This window comes from Micrasema longulum, unplaced genomic scaffold (genome assembly GCF_059751315.1).
Source record: "Micrasema longulum isolate JH-2025_06_02 unplaced genomic scaffold, ASM5975131v1 h1tg002911l, whole genome shotgun sequence".
Classification (NCBI taxonomy): Eukaryota; Metazoa; Arthropoda; class Insecta; order Trichoptera; family Brachycentridae; genus Micrasema; species Micrasema longulum.
The window spans coordinates 4,373-24,052 of record NW_028280030.1 but is presented as its reverse complement, the minus strand read 5'-3'; the positions used below and the strand labels follow the sequence as shown (position 1 = coordinate 24,052).

General features: G+C 30.4%; 1 protein-coding gene across 1 annotated transcript in view; it reads right to left on the bottom strand.

Moving 5' to 3' along the window:
* LOC148271361 (retinoid-inducible serine carboxypeptidase-like) overlaps positions 1–15,612 on the bottom strand; it is a 114,603-nt gene extending 98,991 nt beyond the window's left edge. The window contains exon 1 of the mRNA XM_088241485.1: positions 15,557–15,612. Coding sequence (XP_088097611.1) covers positions 15,557–15,596 — 40 coding nt within the window. The 5' untranslated portion in view covers positions 15,597–15,612. The remainder of the gene's footprint in view (positions 1–15,556) is intronic.
* Between the last annotated feature and the right edge of the window lie 4,068 nt (positions 15,613–19,680).

The following is a 19,680-nucleotide window of genomic DNA, read 5'->3' as shown; positions in this document are numbered from 1 at the left end:
CGATGAAGCGTTTAAATATGCAGAAACCGTATAGAAAATACATTTACAAATTATGACACTCCTTCAACACAGAATGAAAGGAAATCAATTTCCTTCTTATTCTTGAGTTTTTCTTTGCTGTGAGGAAATTGAAACTCGTCCTGCATTTTGAGCTTCGGTTCAGGTTCCTTATCAGAATTTGTATCTCTAAAAGTAGTTAACTGTGAAATTTCTTAATTCAAAGATATGGAGAGAGATAAAAAAATGAATTAACGCCTACATTTTCATTAATTCAATGTTTTGAAACATTTTCATACCGCGGCTATCAAAGCTTCAAACTCAAATAATATTTCAATCACAAACTGATTTTATGTGTTTTCTTAGTTGCAAATTATTCAATCACCGTATTAGATGTATCAAACTAAATAAGCATGAGAGTTGTAAGCCACTCACTACATTAAGGAGAGGCAGAAAGCTAGCATCACGCGTGAGTTATTTTATGCCATGCACAAAAACACGTTTTTCGTTGGTAGATGTATCAACAATACCTCAAGCGACGTGACTTCTGTCCGGCTCTTATGTTTATTTAAGACTTAATTTAATAAAAACTATGTTTGCCTTCCGTAGAAAATAGCTTGATTTATTCCATACAAATTTATATGAAAATCGCACACGGAAAATCAATAAAAATTAATAATGCTTATGTAAATGACTAAACAAATCCACACTTTCATTTATTTTTATTTGCTTAATTACATTCTTCATACTGTTTACTATATTTATTATAAAGAATAAATTTTTTAAGTAACATCATTGTAAGATTTTTCATTGTATCTACATCTTAAGTATGTTTTAGAGATTTCACCCATATTTTGGTGGTATGATTTTTTTATAAATTAATTTAAAACAGGAAATGTAGAAGTTCAAGCATTTAAAGGGGTAATTACTTCTCATCGACTGGTTGAAGTGGTCACTTTACACCCTGTGTAACATTTACCATTCTGCCTGTGTTTAAACATGCACATTTAAAAGAATGGTGAATGTTACTCATCGTAAATTGACCTCTCACACGGGCCAATGATGGTCTTTTAGCTCTGCAAATGTCTAGACTTCCATATTCCCTTTTCAAATATTTTTTTTCTCTCTATTGCATCCAATTTGTATACAGTCAGTACTTCCCAAAAATTTTTAATACATTGTATTGGACCAAATAAACCCAGAGATTCTGAAATTCATAGACAAAAGCAACATGGGTTTGTTAAAAGTAGAACAACCGCAACTAACTTGCTACTTTATCAGGATCATATTATTAAAAGTTTCTCAAAAAAACGTTATTATTAAAAGTTGATAGCACATATATGGATTTTACAAAAGCTTTCAATAAAAAATCAGATAAAATTCTACCTAAAAAATTTTACTCTCTAGGTATAAACGAACCATTGCATAAATAGTTTGAAAGCTATTTGTCAAACAGAGAATTATTCGTTAAAATAAAATCATCTATATCTCGTGCCATCCCCGCAACAAGTGGTCTGCCACAGGGAAGCCATCTAGGGCCAGCATTATTCCTAGTTTTTATAAATGATATTGTTGAATGTTTTATTGATGTCAATTTTTTACTTTTTGCTGATGACATAAGGATCTACAAGGAAATAACAAATGAAAATGACTGTTTAACACTTTAATAAAATTTTAATAGATTAAATAAGTGGTGTATCTCTTATAATTTGTTTTTTAAATTTTGACAAATGTAAACTATTATCTTTTTGTAGAAAAAAATCTCGAATTTTATTTTCGTATTCAATAAACAACATTCACCTGGAAAAAAGTCACAAAGATTCAAGATCTTCGTGTCATATTCGATGAAAAACTTTAATTAAAAAGCCACATCAACCACATTACTTCTAAAAGTATGAAAACTTTGGGTTTCATTCTTAGAACCATAAAAAATTTTGAATCAGTAAAAATAATGTAATTCTTGTTTAAATACTTGGTTAGAAGTCAATTAGATTACAACTTTACCAAATGGTCCCCTTTTTACAAAATTCATATAAACAATGTTGAAAGAGTCCAACGAAAATTTTTAAGATTCATTTATTTCAAACTGCATATTCCTTTAGAACAAATCAACTACATGTCTTTGTAAAACTTTTTGAATTTACCTACTCTGGAGGATCGCAAGAAAATAACTGATTTAATATTTTTATATAAAATCGTTAATTCAATTGTTGCGAACTCCTGGATTTAACATTAATATACCAATACGTAGAACTAAACAAAATAGTCTTTATTATTGTCAAACTTCTCTAACCAACTATCTTCGTCACTCACCAATACCGCGTATACACAGACTAGGAAACGAATGTTCCTCTCATATTGACATTTTTAATTAGTCTCTGTAAATACAAATCATCTCTTTGTAAATATTTTATGATGTTCTTTAGTTAATTAACGAATTATTTGCAAAAGCTACTTATGTTAATGATCTGGTATTTATTAATTTTATATATTTTGAATGCTGACATACATACATGTATGTATGTATATCTCTTGTTATTTTTCTTTTTATTTTTATACCCGTGTTTAAATATTGTTTTTAATTTTTTGTATATCTAACTAACTCAGTGTTTTGTATATTTTGTATTGTAAAATGCACTTGTATCATACAAAATAAATAAATAAATTTAGATCTTAACAACTACATACAATCAAAACATTGTTGATGATTATCTGTATTCACGTATTACATATATAAATCATAGTTTGTTCATAGTTAGTTAACTTTTTTTCTATTTTTTAGCCCAAATAGTTTTTAAATATTTCAATATTTTATTATTTTGCCTTGTTTGCCAATTTCACCCACTTAACGTGTAAATACTACTAATGTTTATACTCAATTTCTTTCGGGTACGTTTTTAAACCGATTTGACTAAACTCTTCTTACACTTGTTTTTTACAATTTTAAATTGTTTTTCCGCGAATTTTTTTTGTTCGAAATTGTTTTACTATAAGAATTGAAGCCATTTTTTTTGTAGACCTATTGATCTTTTTGTCTCCGACTAGAAATTTTTCTAATAGCGTTAATGGTGAAAAATAAATGAATTATCGTCGCTTAAAATACTTTTTTTTTCAAGGATAAAAAGAAATTTTACAAATCAGCATCAAATATCAAAATGTGTTAAAAAATATTTTAATATATATTACATCTAACGCGTTCGTAGGTATCATTAGTTGAACGTACGTATGAATCATTCACTCTATTTTACCCTTGTCGTGTGTTCACTATACGACAGCTGACAATCCTTAAATGTGTCATACATAGATAATATTCGAAACGACGCAGGTAACATGCCTCAGGCAGAATTTTCCTACAAAAAGTACCTTTTTTATGGGAAAGCTTCAACACTAGTGCGTAATATTATTCACGAAAAGAGACATTTGAAGAGGAGTAAGATTGCTTGTCAGTTCTAATGTAATCTACAATCGAAAATACCTTTTTCTATAGAAATTTATATCGTAGAGTAAACATGTAAAAAATACATTTAACGATCAGCGGCTTTTAAGAAACTACACTATTTTATTTTACTATCAATCTTTTTGTACTTACACTTGTTACTTGCTGAGTACTTAGCATGGCATGCCTTTGTTTTGTAAGTTCTTTCGTATCACATATATATATATCTCATTAAATTTTGTATCCCAAATATGTATCACCTAATTTTATTGCTCATTACACAAATTGCTTACATGATGATATCTCTAACCCATGTAATTGCAAATTCATAGAATTTGTAGAAGTGTACAAGTATTTGGGTATTTTTATGGATCATGATTTTAAATGTGATTGCCATATATTTAAACTTTGTGATCGATTGCAAGCTCTTTGTAAGTCCTTTTTTTTACTATGTACAAGTATAATAAACTTTTTATTATATCCTACTAAATATATTAAAACTTGTCATGTTCCCAAAAAAATAAATTAAAATGAAATAATATTATAAAATCTGAATGTATTTTTACCTTGGTTGACATTAAACATGAATGAAACCTGTGTTAAACACCAATGTAGAGTTTCAACAATAATTTTCAAAACAAACCTGTATAAATGAAATCAATATTTTTATAATTATAATATTAATTTTAAAGTCATACCCTTACAAATATGTTTAAATAATGGAAGGTTTTTCCCCAATATAACCAAAATATTCCTCTAATATACTCAGTATACCTACTCTACTTATTTTGGCTTGTATAGAAATCCACAAACATAAAATAGCAATATATTCTTTGTTTATTTTATAAAAAAAAAGTAAAATTATAATTCAATAAACTTGTTTTATTTTGAATACATTACCAAATTAAATATGGAATTTTACCAATCGTCTGCATACACAAAAAATATTTTATTTTGCCTAAAATCACTCACACGAAATTATTATTTTTTCTTAGTAGAATCAATTTTTAGATATCGTATAAAGTCGTGGGCACATTCGGCTTAAACTAATATGAAAATGATCCAGGGTCTACTGTAGGTACTAAATAGTTAAGAGAATTGTACCTGCAGAGATTTACGAACAAAGAAGTGATAATGTTCTCCTGTACAAAACACTTAAAACTCTGCCTGTTCGAGGATTACTGTGGCTTTGCATCATTTTAGAACAATTTAGTAGTAATACTTTCAAAATTCCTCTCAAACATAACCATAATACACGCTTCACGTATAACGATGGTTTGGTAGTACCAAAAGTATGTAATACATATAGTGTATACACAAAATAATATATGCACAATAGTCAATAGTATTTTGGTATCGTTTCCGCTACATACGAACGACAACTTTGTGACTCTTGTGCTAACTACTGTAATCCTTTTATATATCGTGGGGTTACTGCCAAAAGTTGGTAAGTCCACATTTTAGGTGTATGGAGTTAGCGATGAATTGCGTGTCTTTACGTGAATATCTATGCCTGGAAAAAGTTTCTAGCTTCTTCAATCTCAGTAAAGCAGTTTTATAGCTTTTATTTTTTTTTAGAAAATATCGTAAGTCCAGCTTTTTCTATTATCAAACAGAAGAAAGTTTTTAAAAACACTAACAATATTAACTTAGGCAATGAGCAAGCCAAAATTAGCATGTATCTTTACTACCAAAACATTGTAATATCACTAAACATATTTTTTTCATCAGAATGTAAAACTTTGAAATTGCGATAACTTCATAACATATTTTATGAACTTACCAACTTTTGACAGTAATCCCACGATCTTATATAATAATAAAATCATTATCATCATACAGTACGTAAGTTTTAGGTGCCAGTCCAGGGATAATATAAAATTGCTCTGTAAAACCACTTTCTAAAAACTTTAGAACCTAAAGCATGGCAGGCAAACGTGCCATCCACTGCACAAAATGGTGAACTCATATTGATCTTATCCCCTTTTTATGGATTCTTCCCTCAAAATTCTGGTTCTGTTTCACACGTAGGACTATATATTTCAATCCGCCCAAACAAATAATAAAATACTACGTACTTCATAAATAGATACATACATGTTCTGTATCTCGTCAAAATACGTCAAATTAAAGTGTGCAAAATTATTTTTTTGTACATTTCAAACATTTTAAAATTTAAGCATCCATGAATTCAAACCAAAATAAATCTCTTGGGAGAAAACCTAACCTATCTACAAACATTTGGACATACTCAAAACATTGTTTATTAAACAAACTGGTATAAGAATAATAAAAATTGAAAAATTGTTTTCAGTGGTTGCCTAGTAGGTGAATTGGTTCAGCCGGATAAATCTCACTCACGTGATAAAAGTTTCAGCTCTTACTTCACAAAAGTCGACAGATGGAAGAGTTAAGGAAATGTGGCTGTTAAAACATAGGCAAAATGTTACACGGTGTGTAAAGTGGCCGCTTAAACCAGCCGATTTCTGATTTCTCCTTGATGCTTAGTGTACACTTTCTTTTGTTTACTTACATCATCGCTAGTTTCCATTGAAACCAAAACATCATAATTGGTTAGCTTTAGAACAGACAATTGTCTAGTTGGGCGACAAATTGTGAATTGCAAATGTTAAAAGAATGAAAAATTAGAATAGTCATATATTAATTGTTTCTTCTTGTTTCTCTTCTCTTCAATATATATAAATATGTATATAAGTATGTAAATCTTAATAATAAATAAATAAAGAAAAATGACAGGTCATAAGCCTAGACTTCCATTTTCAAAAAAGTTTTCTCTCCATCGCAATAAATTTGGATCTACACAATTATTTATGAAACGTATTATTTTAATACAGTATTTTTATTTAACGTAACTGATTAATAAGACAATTTGTAGGTTTGTGGATAGTTTAGCGGCTGTTGGATCAAAGAGTCAGAGATTTGAATTCCGCTCTGCCACAACTTGTTTTTTGTTTTTCTAATACGATTATTTCTGACAAAAAAAAATTGTAAATGAGCATTTCGGGTAAATGATAAAAACGCAAATATTTATTCAAAGATATTAAATAAAGAAATTATGTATTCGGGTTTTACTTAAGTTATTTTCTCCAATCCTCTGGTATCTTTTGGGTAAGCCTACAGTTCAACAATCCATCGTTTAAGAGGTAAAAATAGAACTCCAGCCAAGATTTATGCGACAGGATTTATTCCCCGCATCGGCGTATTAACAATAAAATAAAGCGGGTTGGATAACTTTGTCCGCAGTTTGGCAGGGTTGGCTGATTTCTGATATTCCATTGGGTTAAAGAAAGAAAAGTTAAAACTGTTGATTAATCAGAAAATACCATTTAATTTGCAAAAGGTTATTTTCATTTCCACAATTGAAAAATATTTTTTAGAAGCGCCAGAAAAAAATGGAACTGTTTTTTAATTAATGCATTGAATAAACTGATGTTAACTTTATTTATTTTTTTTAACTGCGTTGGTACTTCAATGAAGCACTCTAGCCTTACGAAAAATTATGTACAAATTTTTTTCTCTTGCGCGCCGTTAAAATTAGAGTGTTTAATTGTACTGCAAAGTTTCTTGAAAATGTCTAAAAAAATTTGTTTATAAAAATGTAAACGACGTCACTGGTTCATATGAAACAAACAAGGATATGAGAGATGTGAAAGATATCCGGTTTGCTCACCGTAAACGAAATAATTGGAAGAATTTACTGAAAATAACCTCCTGACATCACACGCGGAGTTATATTTCTGAAATATAAAACATTAAAAAAAATTAGCGCTGATAATACGATATGCAATTTTTATTTTTGCTTTTTTGGCTTAGTTTAATAGTCTTTTAACAAATAAAAATATCACACTTAACTTCTTCGTTGCCAGGAACAGAATTTCGACAGTGATAATAATATTTTTAAATACGTATTTCATGTTGGGATCTCCGGGATGATAGTTAAAAGTTCTAAGCATGAGGTGGACTAGTCTTAATTCATTTTTCATATTCATGATTTTTACCTCAGAGTATCCATCGAGTCGAAAACACTCGTCCAATATATACATTTTTTATTCTACCCTAGACATAAGAAAGAGAAACAACATATTGTCGGTGTAACGTATGAAGTCATTAAGTACCATGTCGTCGTTTTAATTTTATTTGTTCATACTTATGTGAAACACTATGAATATGTTTATATTATTTATTTATATCCACGCTCAGGCTTTGCATATATTATTATTGTTTCCGTTATTTCCTTTGACATTTTATAAATAAAACGTTTGTTAAAAGGAGAGAGTTTGAAATTAATTAAAGAATACATCTGCGTATATTATTATAACTTCTATTGACGTTTGACAAACACGAATGAGTTCCCAGGCTCGATATTCAACAAAGTTAATGTGACTCAGTTAAATTCTATTTTTCCATATCGCAGTTTTATTTAATAACCCAAAGCGACATATTTTATCATTGTTAGACCACGGTTTTTGTGGTCTAATGACTAAGAAACTTGTCTTGACTAACTCGAATTTGGTTTCTGGTGAGATCACAATATAATAGACGTTCATGAATTTGGGTTTTCCTAACTAAAAGTGTATCGTAATTAATTAACCATTTCTAGAGCCTCATTAACGAACTATGCCTCTTGCGGTGTAAAAAAAACTGAAAACAAGAATTTATTTAATTTGATTATGTCTAAATCTTTGTTAAATGTATCAAATGGAGGCGATGCGGTGGGCCAAGCCATGTACTGCGGATGCCTGCTAAGAGTCCTAACTACGCTTGCTTATTTTACATGGCATCAGATTCTCGGCGTCCTGGCAGTGGCGAATTGTGACTTTTTTCATGGGTAAGCTATATTTTTTTTAATAATTTGTACATGCATGTACATACATACATACTCGTACATATAAGTTTTTTTTTTACAAACTTAGCATACAGATAAAAATGTTTTGTACATACATAGTTAATTATAACTCTAATAAAGTGAAAACTCACGTTTAGAGAGGGAGTTCGTCTTAAATTAATTGTTATTTTTACATGTATATATATATATAGTTATAAAGAATATTCATGGCTTCATTTTCTATGGTTTTATAAGAAAACAACTTCTCAGACTCAATTTTGGCGGCCCCCGATGTGTAGTGGTCAAAACGCTTGACTCACGCACGGAAGGCTCCGGGTTCGATTCCCGGTGAGAAGACAGAAATTTAATTAGATTTTTCTCAAGCTTGGGTGTTTTGCGCTGTAATTCACCACTGCAATTGGACCTCCTGGCCTGTTGTGAGGCAAAAATTATTAATAAATCAAATTCACTATTTTCCCATCTCCCATCTCTCCTCTTCACCTGCTGTCAACAAAAGACGGAATACCTACTTATTTTTAATTTAAACAATTACTACTAATAATCCACCAATTAATCTTAAACAATATATTATAGTTTAGCATAATATGAAAGTATATTTTCCCTTATTTTATATTATACAAAACTTTAAAAAAATTTAGTATGTTAAAAATAAGTCACAATGTATATTTTATACCGAAAACATTTACTGACAAATTCGCAATAATAATGCAACATTAAAATCACCACGTGACCGTCACTGTCCGCTCCTTTTTCTTCTAAAAATTAATAGTGCCAAAAATCGACGCAGCACCGAGCGGAGCACCATTAAATAAAATGGGCGGACAAAAGAACGGGTGTCGTGTGTCAACCGAATACTATCAAAGAAAAATGTTTTTTGGGAAATACTGTTCAATATGCTATTCTTAAAATAGAAAAACTTCAAATAATATCTGTATTCTGCGGGTGAACTCAGAAAGAAAAATAAACCGACTGGGTTTGGCGATGTTAAAATAAAGTATATATTTTGTATAAAGAAATAAAATTCAGTAATCAGCCAGTTTCTTTGCCCCACTGAGAACGGGCTGGGTGCTGGATGCCCTCAAAGACCGTTTTTATTTATTTTTTGAGGAACGTATAAACGGTGACGTTAATTTATATTAAAAATATATAGTTTTCTTTATTTTTCCATAGCCAAAACCACGATAAAATATCAATATTAATAGTCAAATATGATGGTAAGCTGCGCATAATCGATTATATGGACGATTTGCCCTTGCGGCCTTGACTTTCTTTGGTGACTGTGTTGGCAATTCATGTCAGAACTGTGGAACGCAAACCTGACTTAGTGGATACACAAAAACTGGCAGCTAATAGAGTAGCCTGGAAGCTCTTTGTGAACACCATATTTTCAAACTAGGCAGCGGACATCCAATGCCAATAAAATAGTTTTATTCTAATACAGTAATTTATCCCTCAGATACGTCATTAGCCCTGTAAATTCCAAGACACACTACCAAACACTACCAAATAATTCATTTATCTCGGTTATCGATTAAAAATACTTTTTTATCAATTATTGTTATTTAATTTATGTTTTTGTAAAAAAAAATTGTATTATTTAATAACACATACCTCCCCTCCACTTTTGATTATGATTTATCCCAACTCAATCCAGGGCTATTGGCCTTATAGAGTTGGAGACATGCTTTTTTATTGTAACATGTATCTTTACGAATAAATAAAAACACAATGTTTTACAATTTTTTAATTATTAAAAAAAAGTCTCACTAATCGTTACGTTGTTGATTTTTAAAAATAGTTTTTTTTTTGCATTACACGTTTCTAAGTATTAACTTGATTTACATTCGTATTTTATCGACATTTGTTTACCTGACCAAAAACCGGGCAAAGATTGAATTTGCTTAGTACCTACTTAATTTGAATATATCAGAGAAGCATTGTCTTTTTGGGTAAGATATTCTATCTCTATTACTGCAAATAGACAAAAAAGCGGTCTACAAATGATATCAAAAGAGATTACTCTTGGGGTATAAAAAGGCAAAGGAAAAATCGAAGAAATGGCCTCTAGAAGATCTGATGCCGAGTAAATAATTTATTTTCCTTTGTACCTTTCTGATCTGTATAAATATTTAATTCAAACATACGCGATTTCATATGCACGGTGTATGTCGATATTGGTGGCTGAATTATTGAGTGTGTATACGCGGAATAGAAATTGTAAGGCGTTGCTTTATATGAGCCGCGCTCCGTGAATTAAATGCATCGATTTTTATTGGGGAAGAAGTGTAAGAAGATGGAATAAATAATAAAATCGTTTCAGAATAAGTCATAAAGTATGCATAATTCAGAAACCTACTACGAAATTATGATGAATCATACATTTATAACCTCGGTTGGCCTTATGTTGGCCTCTGTTTATACATTGTGATTTGTTTATGGTGTTAACAGTATATTTGAAGTCATGAGGGAAATTCAAAAAAATTGTCTAAGAAGCGTGTAAATGAATTTATTATGTATAAATAGTATTTCTTAAAAAACAAACAAACGATATAAGAAGCTAAGTATCAAACTCTCCAAACACAATGAAAACACCCACCCTTTTTTTAAAACTATTTATAAGGACTTACGTTTCTTACGTTTACTTCTACAGTTTCGCATTACTTACTTTCATTAAAATAAAATCAAATTTAAAAAAATACAAAAGTACAATGTTTAAGTATGTCCAAATGCTTGCGGACTAGCTATATATCCTCCCTAGGGAGTTGTTCATATTTAAATTTATATTAACAGAGGGAAAACGTTTTTGGGAAGGAAATATGGAAGTCAAGGCATTTACAGGGCTTACGACCTGTCATTGGCTGGTTTCGGTGACCACTTTAAACACTGTGTAACATTCAACATGCTGCCTATATTTGAACATCCACATTTCCTCAACTCTTCCAACAACTTCTTTTACTTCACAAGGAAAAGGAAGTTTAACTTCAAAAACATAATTGAAATCACAATTAAGATATGGTTTCTATAAACTCACTTTACTCTGTAGTAAAAAATTTGGGTAATAAATAATATGCCAAATAAAATTGAGTGCTAAATTAAATGCTACAAAAATACAAAATGAAAAATATCAAAATATGTAAAAAGCAAATAAAAGTCAAACTATGGAAGAAAAGCAGATTTGTCAATTTTTGCTAATTGCTAATCTTGAATAAAAAAAAAATTGACAACCTCGTCCCTATCGATGTGCAGCAACCAATTGCAAATCAAAACAAAGAAACATCTCAGAAACACCTCAACGCAGTACTGTTAATTTTAACTGTCGACTTAACTAAAAAAAACTTAAAATAAGTTAAGATCCTAAAACGACTTCAATGAACATTAACCATCTTTCTGCGTTAAAACATGTAACGTTCGGGTGGGAATAGGACAAAACCGTTACATCGGTATCTTTGTTACTAAGAGAATTTAGGTTTCGTGTCAGTACGGAAGCGACGCTATGAGTGTTGTTTTTATTTATTTATTTTTATTTTCTTTTATTTAGGAAACATACAGTACAGTTACAAAGTTTTATATTTTACACAGATAGACGAAACTCTAATGGACCAGTGAAGATTCCATAATATAAAATAATTATATGTAAGGTCATTAATTAAAGTACAAAAAAAGAAGGAAAAAAATATAAAAAGAAGTTGTTTAAAAAGAAAATTAAAGTAAAAAAATGGAGAAAATTTTGTAAAAGAAATTAAAAGTTAAGAATTAAAGTAAAGAATGAAAACATGCTCAGATATAAAAATAAATAAATAATAATAACGTTTTTTTTTAAAGGAAAAACATAAATATACACATACATATTTAAAGGGATTCAAAGAAACGATGAGACGAATCTTTAAAGAATCTTAAAATAAGAAAATAAATTTAAGTCAATTTAAAAACATCTTCAAAATTAATGACACATAGTAAGAGCAGCAATATATTGATTTTATATACATATACAATATAAGTAATTAAAAGTAGTTTAAAAGTATAAAAACATATTAATACAGCTCAGAAAAAATAACAAGTATGGCGAGTAATATTTAAAATTTGAAAAAGCAATATAAAGAGAAGATTTTAAACCAAAGGTAGTTGATACAATTTCAGTAAAGCGATTTTCGCAGTAATACAAATTTCAGTTGAATTTTTTGTCAAAATTAACAATATTAATGTATGTAATGTGAAGTGATGTAAGTGAAAAGGGGATCAACGGGAGTTTAATTCAAATGCTTGTTTTATATTGCTGTGTGAAGGACACAACGCAGACAAACATATAGCGACCGAAAGGCGGTTGAGTCCATTTCATTCCAATACAAATGACAACTGTACTATTTTTAAAAATATATTAAAACGACCAATTTAGCTTTGTGATTGTTCCGTTGCAATTTACCGATAATTATAGTTACTTATTTAAGTTAACGTCATTTCATGAATAAATAAAAACATATGCTTGGTGACCTGATCTGACCTAGTAAAAATTATGTCATTATCTTATTTATCACAGGGCATTTGCTTGTTTGTTTTTTTTTCAATCTTAACTCAATCTAACTCATTAAATAAATGTCTTGTTTAAACTTAGAATAATTTATTTTTGATACACTTTTTTTCATAGCTGAATACCTTTGGTATAATTTTTTATTCAAAATTTGGTGCTTATATTGAAAAATACGAAACAATCGACGAAAGATTTCGAAGGTGTCACAATTTACATTCTTCTTTCGCAGTTTCCCAAAAAGTTGATTTTTTGGGTTGAGTCGTGTTCGTCCTAAAGGTGTGACATGGTCAGTTCAATCGCCTTCAAGTCAGTAAAGAAGTACAGTGTCAGTTTTGACTTGAGACCATGACCATACGTCTCCGATCCCACTTCGAAAGGGAGGAAAAAAATAATAACATAAACAAAACAAACGTCATTAAACCCTTACATGTACTTGTTCAAGTGCTTAATACAATAAGCACTTGAACAATAAAAAAAAATAGCATTCTTAAGCACTTAAGTACGTCAAATTATCAAGACAATATTGGAAAAGTCCTAACATTGATCGTTACATAACCCTATCGAACTTACGCGAAATTTCCTATCGTCAGAACACTAATCACTCATAAAACCTTTATTGTCCAAATACCAACAGTACATACAATCCTATGCAAAGACTTTAATCATTCTAACAACCTCTCAGACCTAAGTACAGACGAAGCGGGTTCTAGAACAGTCAGCGCGCGGTCCTCTTGAGTTAGTCTTTCCTCTCTGAACATTTTTTAAAACTATATTCATGTAATATTAAAACAAAGATAGAGAAACTTTCGGAGAAGAGAATATAGAAGTCTTTTATTGAAGATATATTGATATTCGCAGATAGGCAGAATGTGTTAAGTGGCAACGCAAATCAGCTAATGACTGGCCGCGTAAGTGCCTAGACTTCCATTTTTTCTCCTCTAAAATGTTTTCTATCTCTTTTGAAGTATGTTTTTCGTGTTATTAGGGAAATATCACGTACTACGGATACAGATTTGAATATATGAAATGGAATTGGAAAAATGAATTGTACATTCAAAATCAATTTGGATATTGTGAAGAAATGTTTTCATACCTAACTTTAAAAATGAAATCGTTATCAGTCTTTGCTACATGGTTATAATATGTTTTTTTGTTCAGTTTCATGTTTTACTTTTCTTCATGTAACTGTTGTGATTATCTTAGGGCGTATATATTATAAATCAGAAAAATTAAAAAAAAATGTCCCTAGATAAACGAGACATGTTTGGCATTGATCAATGTATCTTCAAGATTCGTAACGATGTTTTATAACAATATAACCGGTTACGAACAAATTTCAAAATTAACGTGAATCGTGACGTATTAGGGGCATGGCCGATACAATTACTATTTTCACGGAAATTCGAATACAAAAATTTTCATTATTTTTTATGCTACTAATAAGTAGTAAAAAATCTTATTTAACTTGACAGTATTTCGTAGAACATTATTAAAATAACATTATAGTTTTAAAAAACTTGGTATTTTCATTTTACCCATGGGTATTATCCAGTTTTTTTTTTTTAATATTTTGAAAAAATTAAAACTTATTTAATTCACCATTTTGTCTATTGTTAAAATTTCTTTCCTAAATTCAATTCATTTAACTGTTAATTTCTGCGAAATCAAAAAGCTGAAATCGAACAGTTGGAATTTCACTGAATTATTTAGTCAAATAATCATTATTACAGCATTCTTGTGATTTTTTTATCAAAAATGTTGTTTTCTTATAAGTTCATTAATTAATTCAATTAGTTTTTTAATGGTTTGACACTTATAATATTTTGAAAAAGGTTTTATTTAATTTTATTTTGCTCACAGGCTTGTTACAGAATAAACCATATGTTTTTCAGTTTATTTTGCGTTGACAGCTCATAATTACTTTGTTTAGAGCAGAATATGATTAATAATTCACTTTACGACACGAGAGAATATAATGTGGATACTAGTGACGTGTTATCGTGTATACATACGAATTAACATGTAATAAAGTTTCTACCCCTAACTCGCTGGATTAATAATATTGTGCTTCCATCTCCTAAAATTATATGCTAACCTATCCTTAATCTGTAAATATTCGCACATCCTTTACGCAAAGTGAAATACTTACATAAATTATTATTTATCGATTCTCGCTTAGCCAAAAGTAATCTCACGTACCCACTCGTATTTTGCTGTATTTAAAACTGCAACCCTATTTTATCGTGTCAGTATAATGTTTTTTTTGGTTTTATAAATAAAAATTATTTCAATTATCTGGTTCGTTCGCGCCACTAACCGGATGAAAGATAATAAATAAAAATAGGACACAAAATGCCGAACGCTTTTAAAATGGAACGGAAGGTCTGTTGATGCCTGTCAATAGTCCGGATTCTCCTGAATGAGGTTTCTGTGATTTTCTCTTCTTAAAACAAATGCAGAGAAGTTCCTTAACATGGCCACAACCGAATATTCTACCAGATCTACACACTATAGTCAGAGTAATTAGAACGAACATACCTTTTGCAGCTATTTTAAGCCTTGGACACAATAAACGAGGCACAAAATAAGCCACATCCATATGTATTTTTTTTTAAAATACCGGATGAAAGATAGGCGCACGATTGACAAGTCGCTGGTTCACGAGTTTAAAATGTGCAAATTGCGTTATGAATACTGCTGAACTCTAAGCAAAATGACAAGAAGCACTCACCTCGTCTGCAGGTCCAAACTTTATTCCAAACATGCTCCATGGGAGGCTGGGTTGAATAAGACACGATTGGCTGTGTGACTTGATCGACTAAACAATTCGCAGTGCGAGGATCCGAAATTACACTGGCGATCACTCAAATAAGTAATCAGCGATACAGCAATTACATGCACTCGCGATGACGGTCAATAACTTATTACTCGTAGAAAAAAGTATTGTTACGCGGTGAGGTTGCAACACTCTGATCAGAGTTCAGTAGGTAATTTTAAATTACTTTCATAGTAAATGTGGCAAAACCAGATTCATTTTATAAATAAATAAATACTTTCATTATTTTGAAAAAACAATAAAAACCGTTTTGTGAATAGGTGCGTAGATTTTCACGGTCACTTTCATCAAAATGTATCGAGTTTTTCGGGTGATCTCGCGTACATTGGATTCGTTCCGGCACTACATACGACTAACTATAAACTGGCACTGAATGAACCAACTGCCGACTGCGACACGGTACAAACTACTTGTTCACCACATATCGCACACCGCACTCGAGGACAAAAGTCTACTTGGCGGTTCACACATACGAGGAAAAATCACTCTGCCGAGAGAGCTCTTTATAATATGATAGAAGTGTAGAATATTTGTGCTGATAGTGCTGATACAATTTTTTTTAAAGCTATTGAAATGCTTTTAGAAAGCCATCAGATCTATGTATATATCCACCCAAGAAGACAAAATACAAGTGGAGAAACACATATTTTTTTTTACCCAGCAAAGTTATCCCTGAAAAAGACGATACAGTTTTGTAAAGTAAAACAAATTAAATAAATTTTGATGTGGGTGAGATTTATCTGACAGCAAATGAGCCATATAAATGCTTTGACTTTTATACTTTCCTCTTTTAAACAATCATCGTTTCAGTTGTAACACAGATATTGTATTAATTTAAATAAACTACCTAGGGAGTCAAATCCAGAACCAATTTGCCTAAAAATACTTAAGACATACTGATCAATATATTTTTTATTATACCAAATACCACTACTATCACGCTATTTCTCCGTAGGGGTAGACAGGGGGTGGATTGCCACACACGTCTATCCTTATAAACATCCCTAGCTTCTTTTACATTCATACATCTTGTCATACGTGCCCTTCAGTTGTGACTATTTTTACATGACCAAACTCAATATTTTAAAGTATCTGATCATCCCACGTCCTTTTTAGTCATCTTCGTCCTACGTTACTATTAATTATCACCCTTTATATCTGCAATACCATTATTTTGTCATCCACTCTTTCTACGTGACCAAATCATCTCAGGGACCCTTTCTTGATATTATCGATTATACCTGTCTCAGATTTGTACTCTTGTCTGATTTTATCATTCGTAACCCTGTCATATATTGATTTTCTACATATTTGTCTAAAACAATACATTTCAACCACAATCGCTCTGCCAGCAACAGGTATAAGTGAATATGGGAATATGTTAATTATTTATTGAAAAATTGCTTTAGATGTTCAAGTCATGTTCACAATTTTTGCAGACATTAAAATTTATAGTAAATATTAAACCCAGACAGCAATGAATTTATAGTCACGTTTGCGTTCGGAGAAATAATATCTCTTTGTGAACGAAAACATTTTACGCCAAAAACGTACCGTTTGTCTGAGAAACGAACAAAGGCATTTTTAAATTTTATCTCAAAATCTTATGTATTGAATTTATTTTATATTTTCATTATGAAAACACTCCATTTTACATTAATTTGTGTTTATTGAACCATTTTTCTGTTAATTTTTTAGTAAGTACATTTGACTGGCAGATTTTGAAAACATACATAATCAAGGATAACCCTGGAAAAAACGGTCATTTTTTCGTTGTATATTTTCATATTAAGTGCATGTTCTTCATATTTAAAAATATAAACTTCAAAACTTAATCCAAGAAGACAAAACTGATATTATTTCTTTAAACCCCTGGACGCGGACATGGCAAAAAAAAACAAATTCATTTATATATTTCGACAGAGATGACGAACATTTTAAAGAAGAGAATATAGAAGTCAAGGCATATATAGGGCTCGTGGCCTGTCATTAACTGGTTCAAGTTACCACTTTACATATTGTGTAACATTTATTCTGGTTATGTTTGAACATCTTGATTCATTCAATCAAAAAATATTTTCAGACGTTGCCTGGTATGTTTGGTGAAAAAATTCGCTCAGAATGTCACCCGCATCAACAAAAGTTTCAACTCTTCATCTTCACAAAGATCGACAAATGGAAACTTTGAAGGAATATGTATGTTCAAACAAAAGCATAATGGTGAAAGTTACAGTGTGTAAATTGGCCACTTAAACCAGCCTGGACTTCCATATTCTATTTTATAAAATGTCCGTGATCTCTGTTGTAATGTACCTATTAGTATTAATGAATTTCGGCTTTTGTAATATATATTTTAAAATGTACTTCCTTTCTCTCCTTTGCAATATATGAATGTGCATTATGTATACTAATATATTTTTCATTAATATGTAAAGACGTTTTTTTATTTTTCTTATTCTTCTCAATTAATTTTGATTTTTGCTACCCTTTTGTAAAATACAAAACAAACTTTATATTTATATATGTTTAGCATAGAAAAGCCTGCAAAACGTTCAAATAAATACTTTTTATAAATAACTCTTAAAGGGCTTGAACCCAGTTCTTGTCTACAAAAATTTGGAAGGACGCAAAGTTTTTCCAAGTTTTTAAAAAAATGTTTGCTTTTTTGCCTCCTTCTTTTCTTCCCTTTTTACCCCCTTCTCTCTTCATAGTATGGTGTAGATATTCAGTCAATTTTATTTGTTAAAAAAATATAAATGTTCATTAATATTTTGTTCTGTAATGAACCAATAATACATTCATACACTACTGATTTTCTTAAAATTAACGGTTTGGGTATTTAAAAAGGAATGGTTTTAAGTTAATATAGGTACCCACCTTTATGCATGTGTACGTAAACTGTATGTGTATAAAAGTGTCAATAAATAAATAAAATATTATTGATAAAATAATATTTATTAATTGTATAGTTACACTTACATGAACTTATTCAAAGTATTCCTGACTAATTATCCCTAATGACTGCCCGTAGTATGAATTATAACAAATAACATACATTTTTCTTGTAATGGTATCTACACAGGTCTACCAATGAATAAAATGATTCGCATGCAGTCTTTATTAAAAGGAAATGCGGTCTGATATTTCTTCATACAAATGTATTCCTGTATTTTTCCCTTGATAATATCACTAGGGCAGTGATTTATTTCTCTCAATATAGATATTTACTATTTGCGTGTCTCTATGGGTTTGCTCTTTAATAAATGTTTTTTTTATGAGAGCTAAGACCATCCAAAATATCACAGTTGTATCTGCAGTCTTTGGAAGTACGGTAGACAAATACGATACATAACTTAGAAAAACGAAAAAAGCACCGATACAGAACGAAACTATTTAAAACATAATGTAGGAAAATTTCAATCTGATACTTTTTCTCAAAAAAAATTTAAAATCTGTTCAGTTTTGGGGTGCAGAAAACGGAACGACAAAACCTCCATTTTATCAACTTTAATTAGACTTAATCAGTCCGAGGTGAAGTTATTTTTTCACCTAATATCGGGGGGGGGGCATCTGCGAGAAAGTGATAAAAAATAATGTTGAAATACCGATTTATTAAAATCGTCTAGCATCGCATATAACGCCGCAGGAAGACCTTTTTTGTAACCTTTTAGTTCAGCCATATCACTCCATTTCTTCGTAAATTGCACTGGCTACGTTTTTTTCCAGAAGATCGAGTAAAAACCATGCTGGCTTACGCAATAGTTACTGCAGAACTTTACCCCGTAATATCTTCAATGACTATTAAATTGTTTTTTTAACCAATGGGAAAAAATAATGATTTGGGTGATTTAAAAATAATTACTTTTATAAACAAATTACAACCGAAATGGAGAACATTCAGAAATGGAAATATACAAGTTTAAGCATTAGGTGTATGACCTGCTATTAGCTGAATTATGTAGCCACTTCACACATTCACCATTTCGCCTACGTTTGCAAATCCATATTTCTTCAATTTC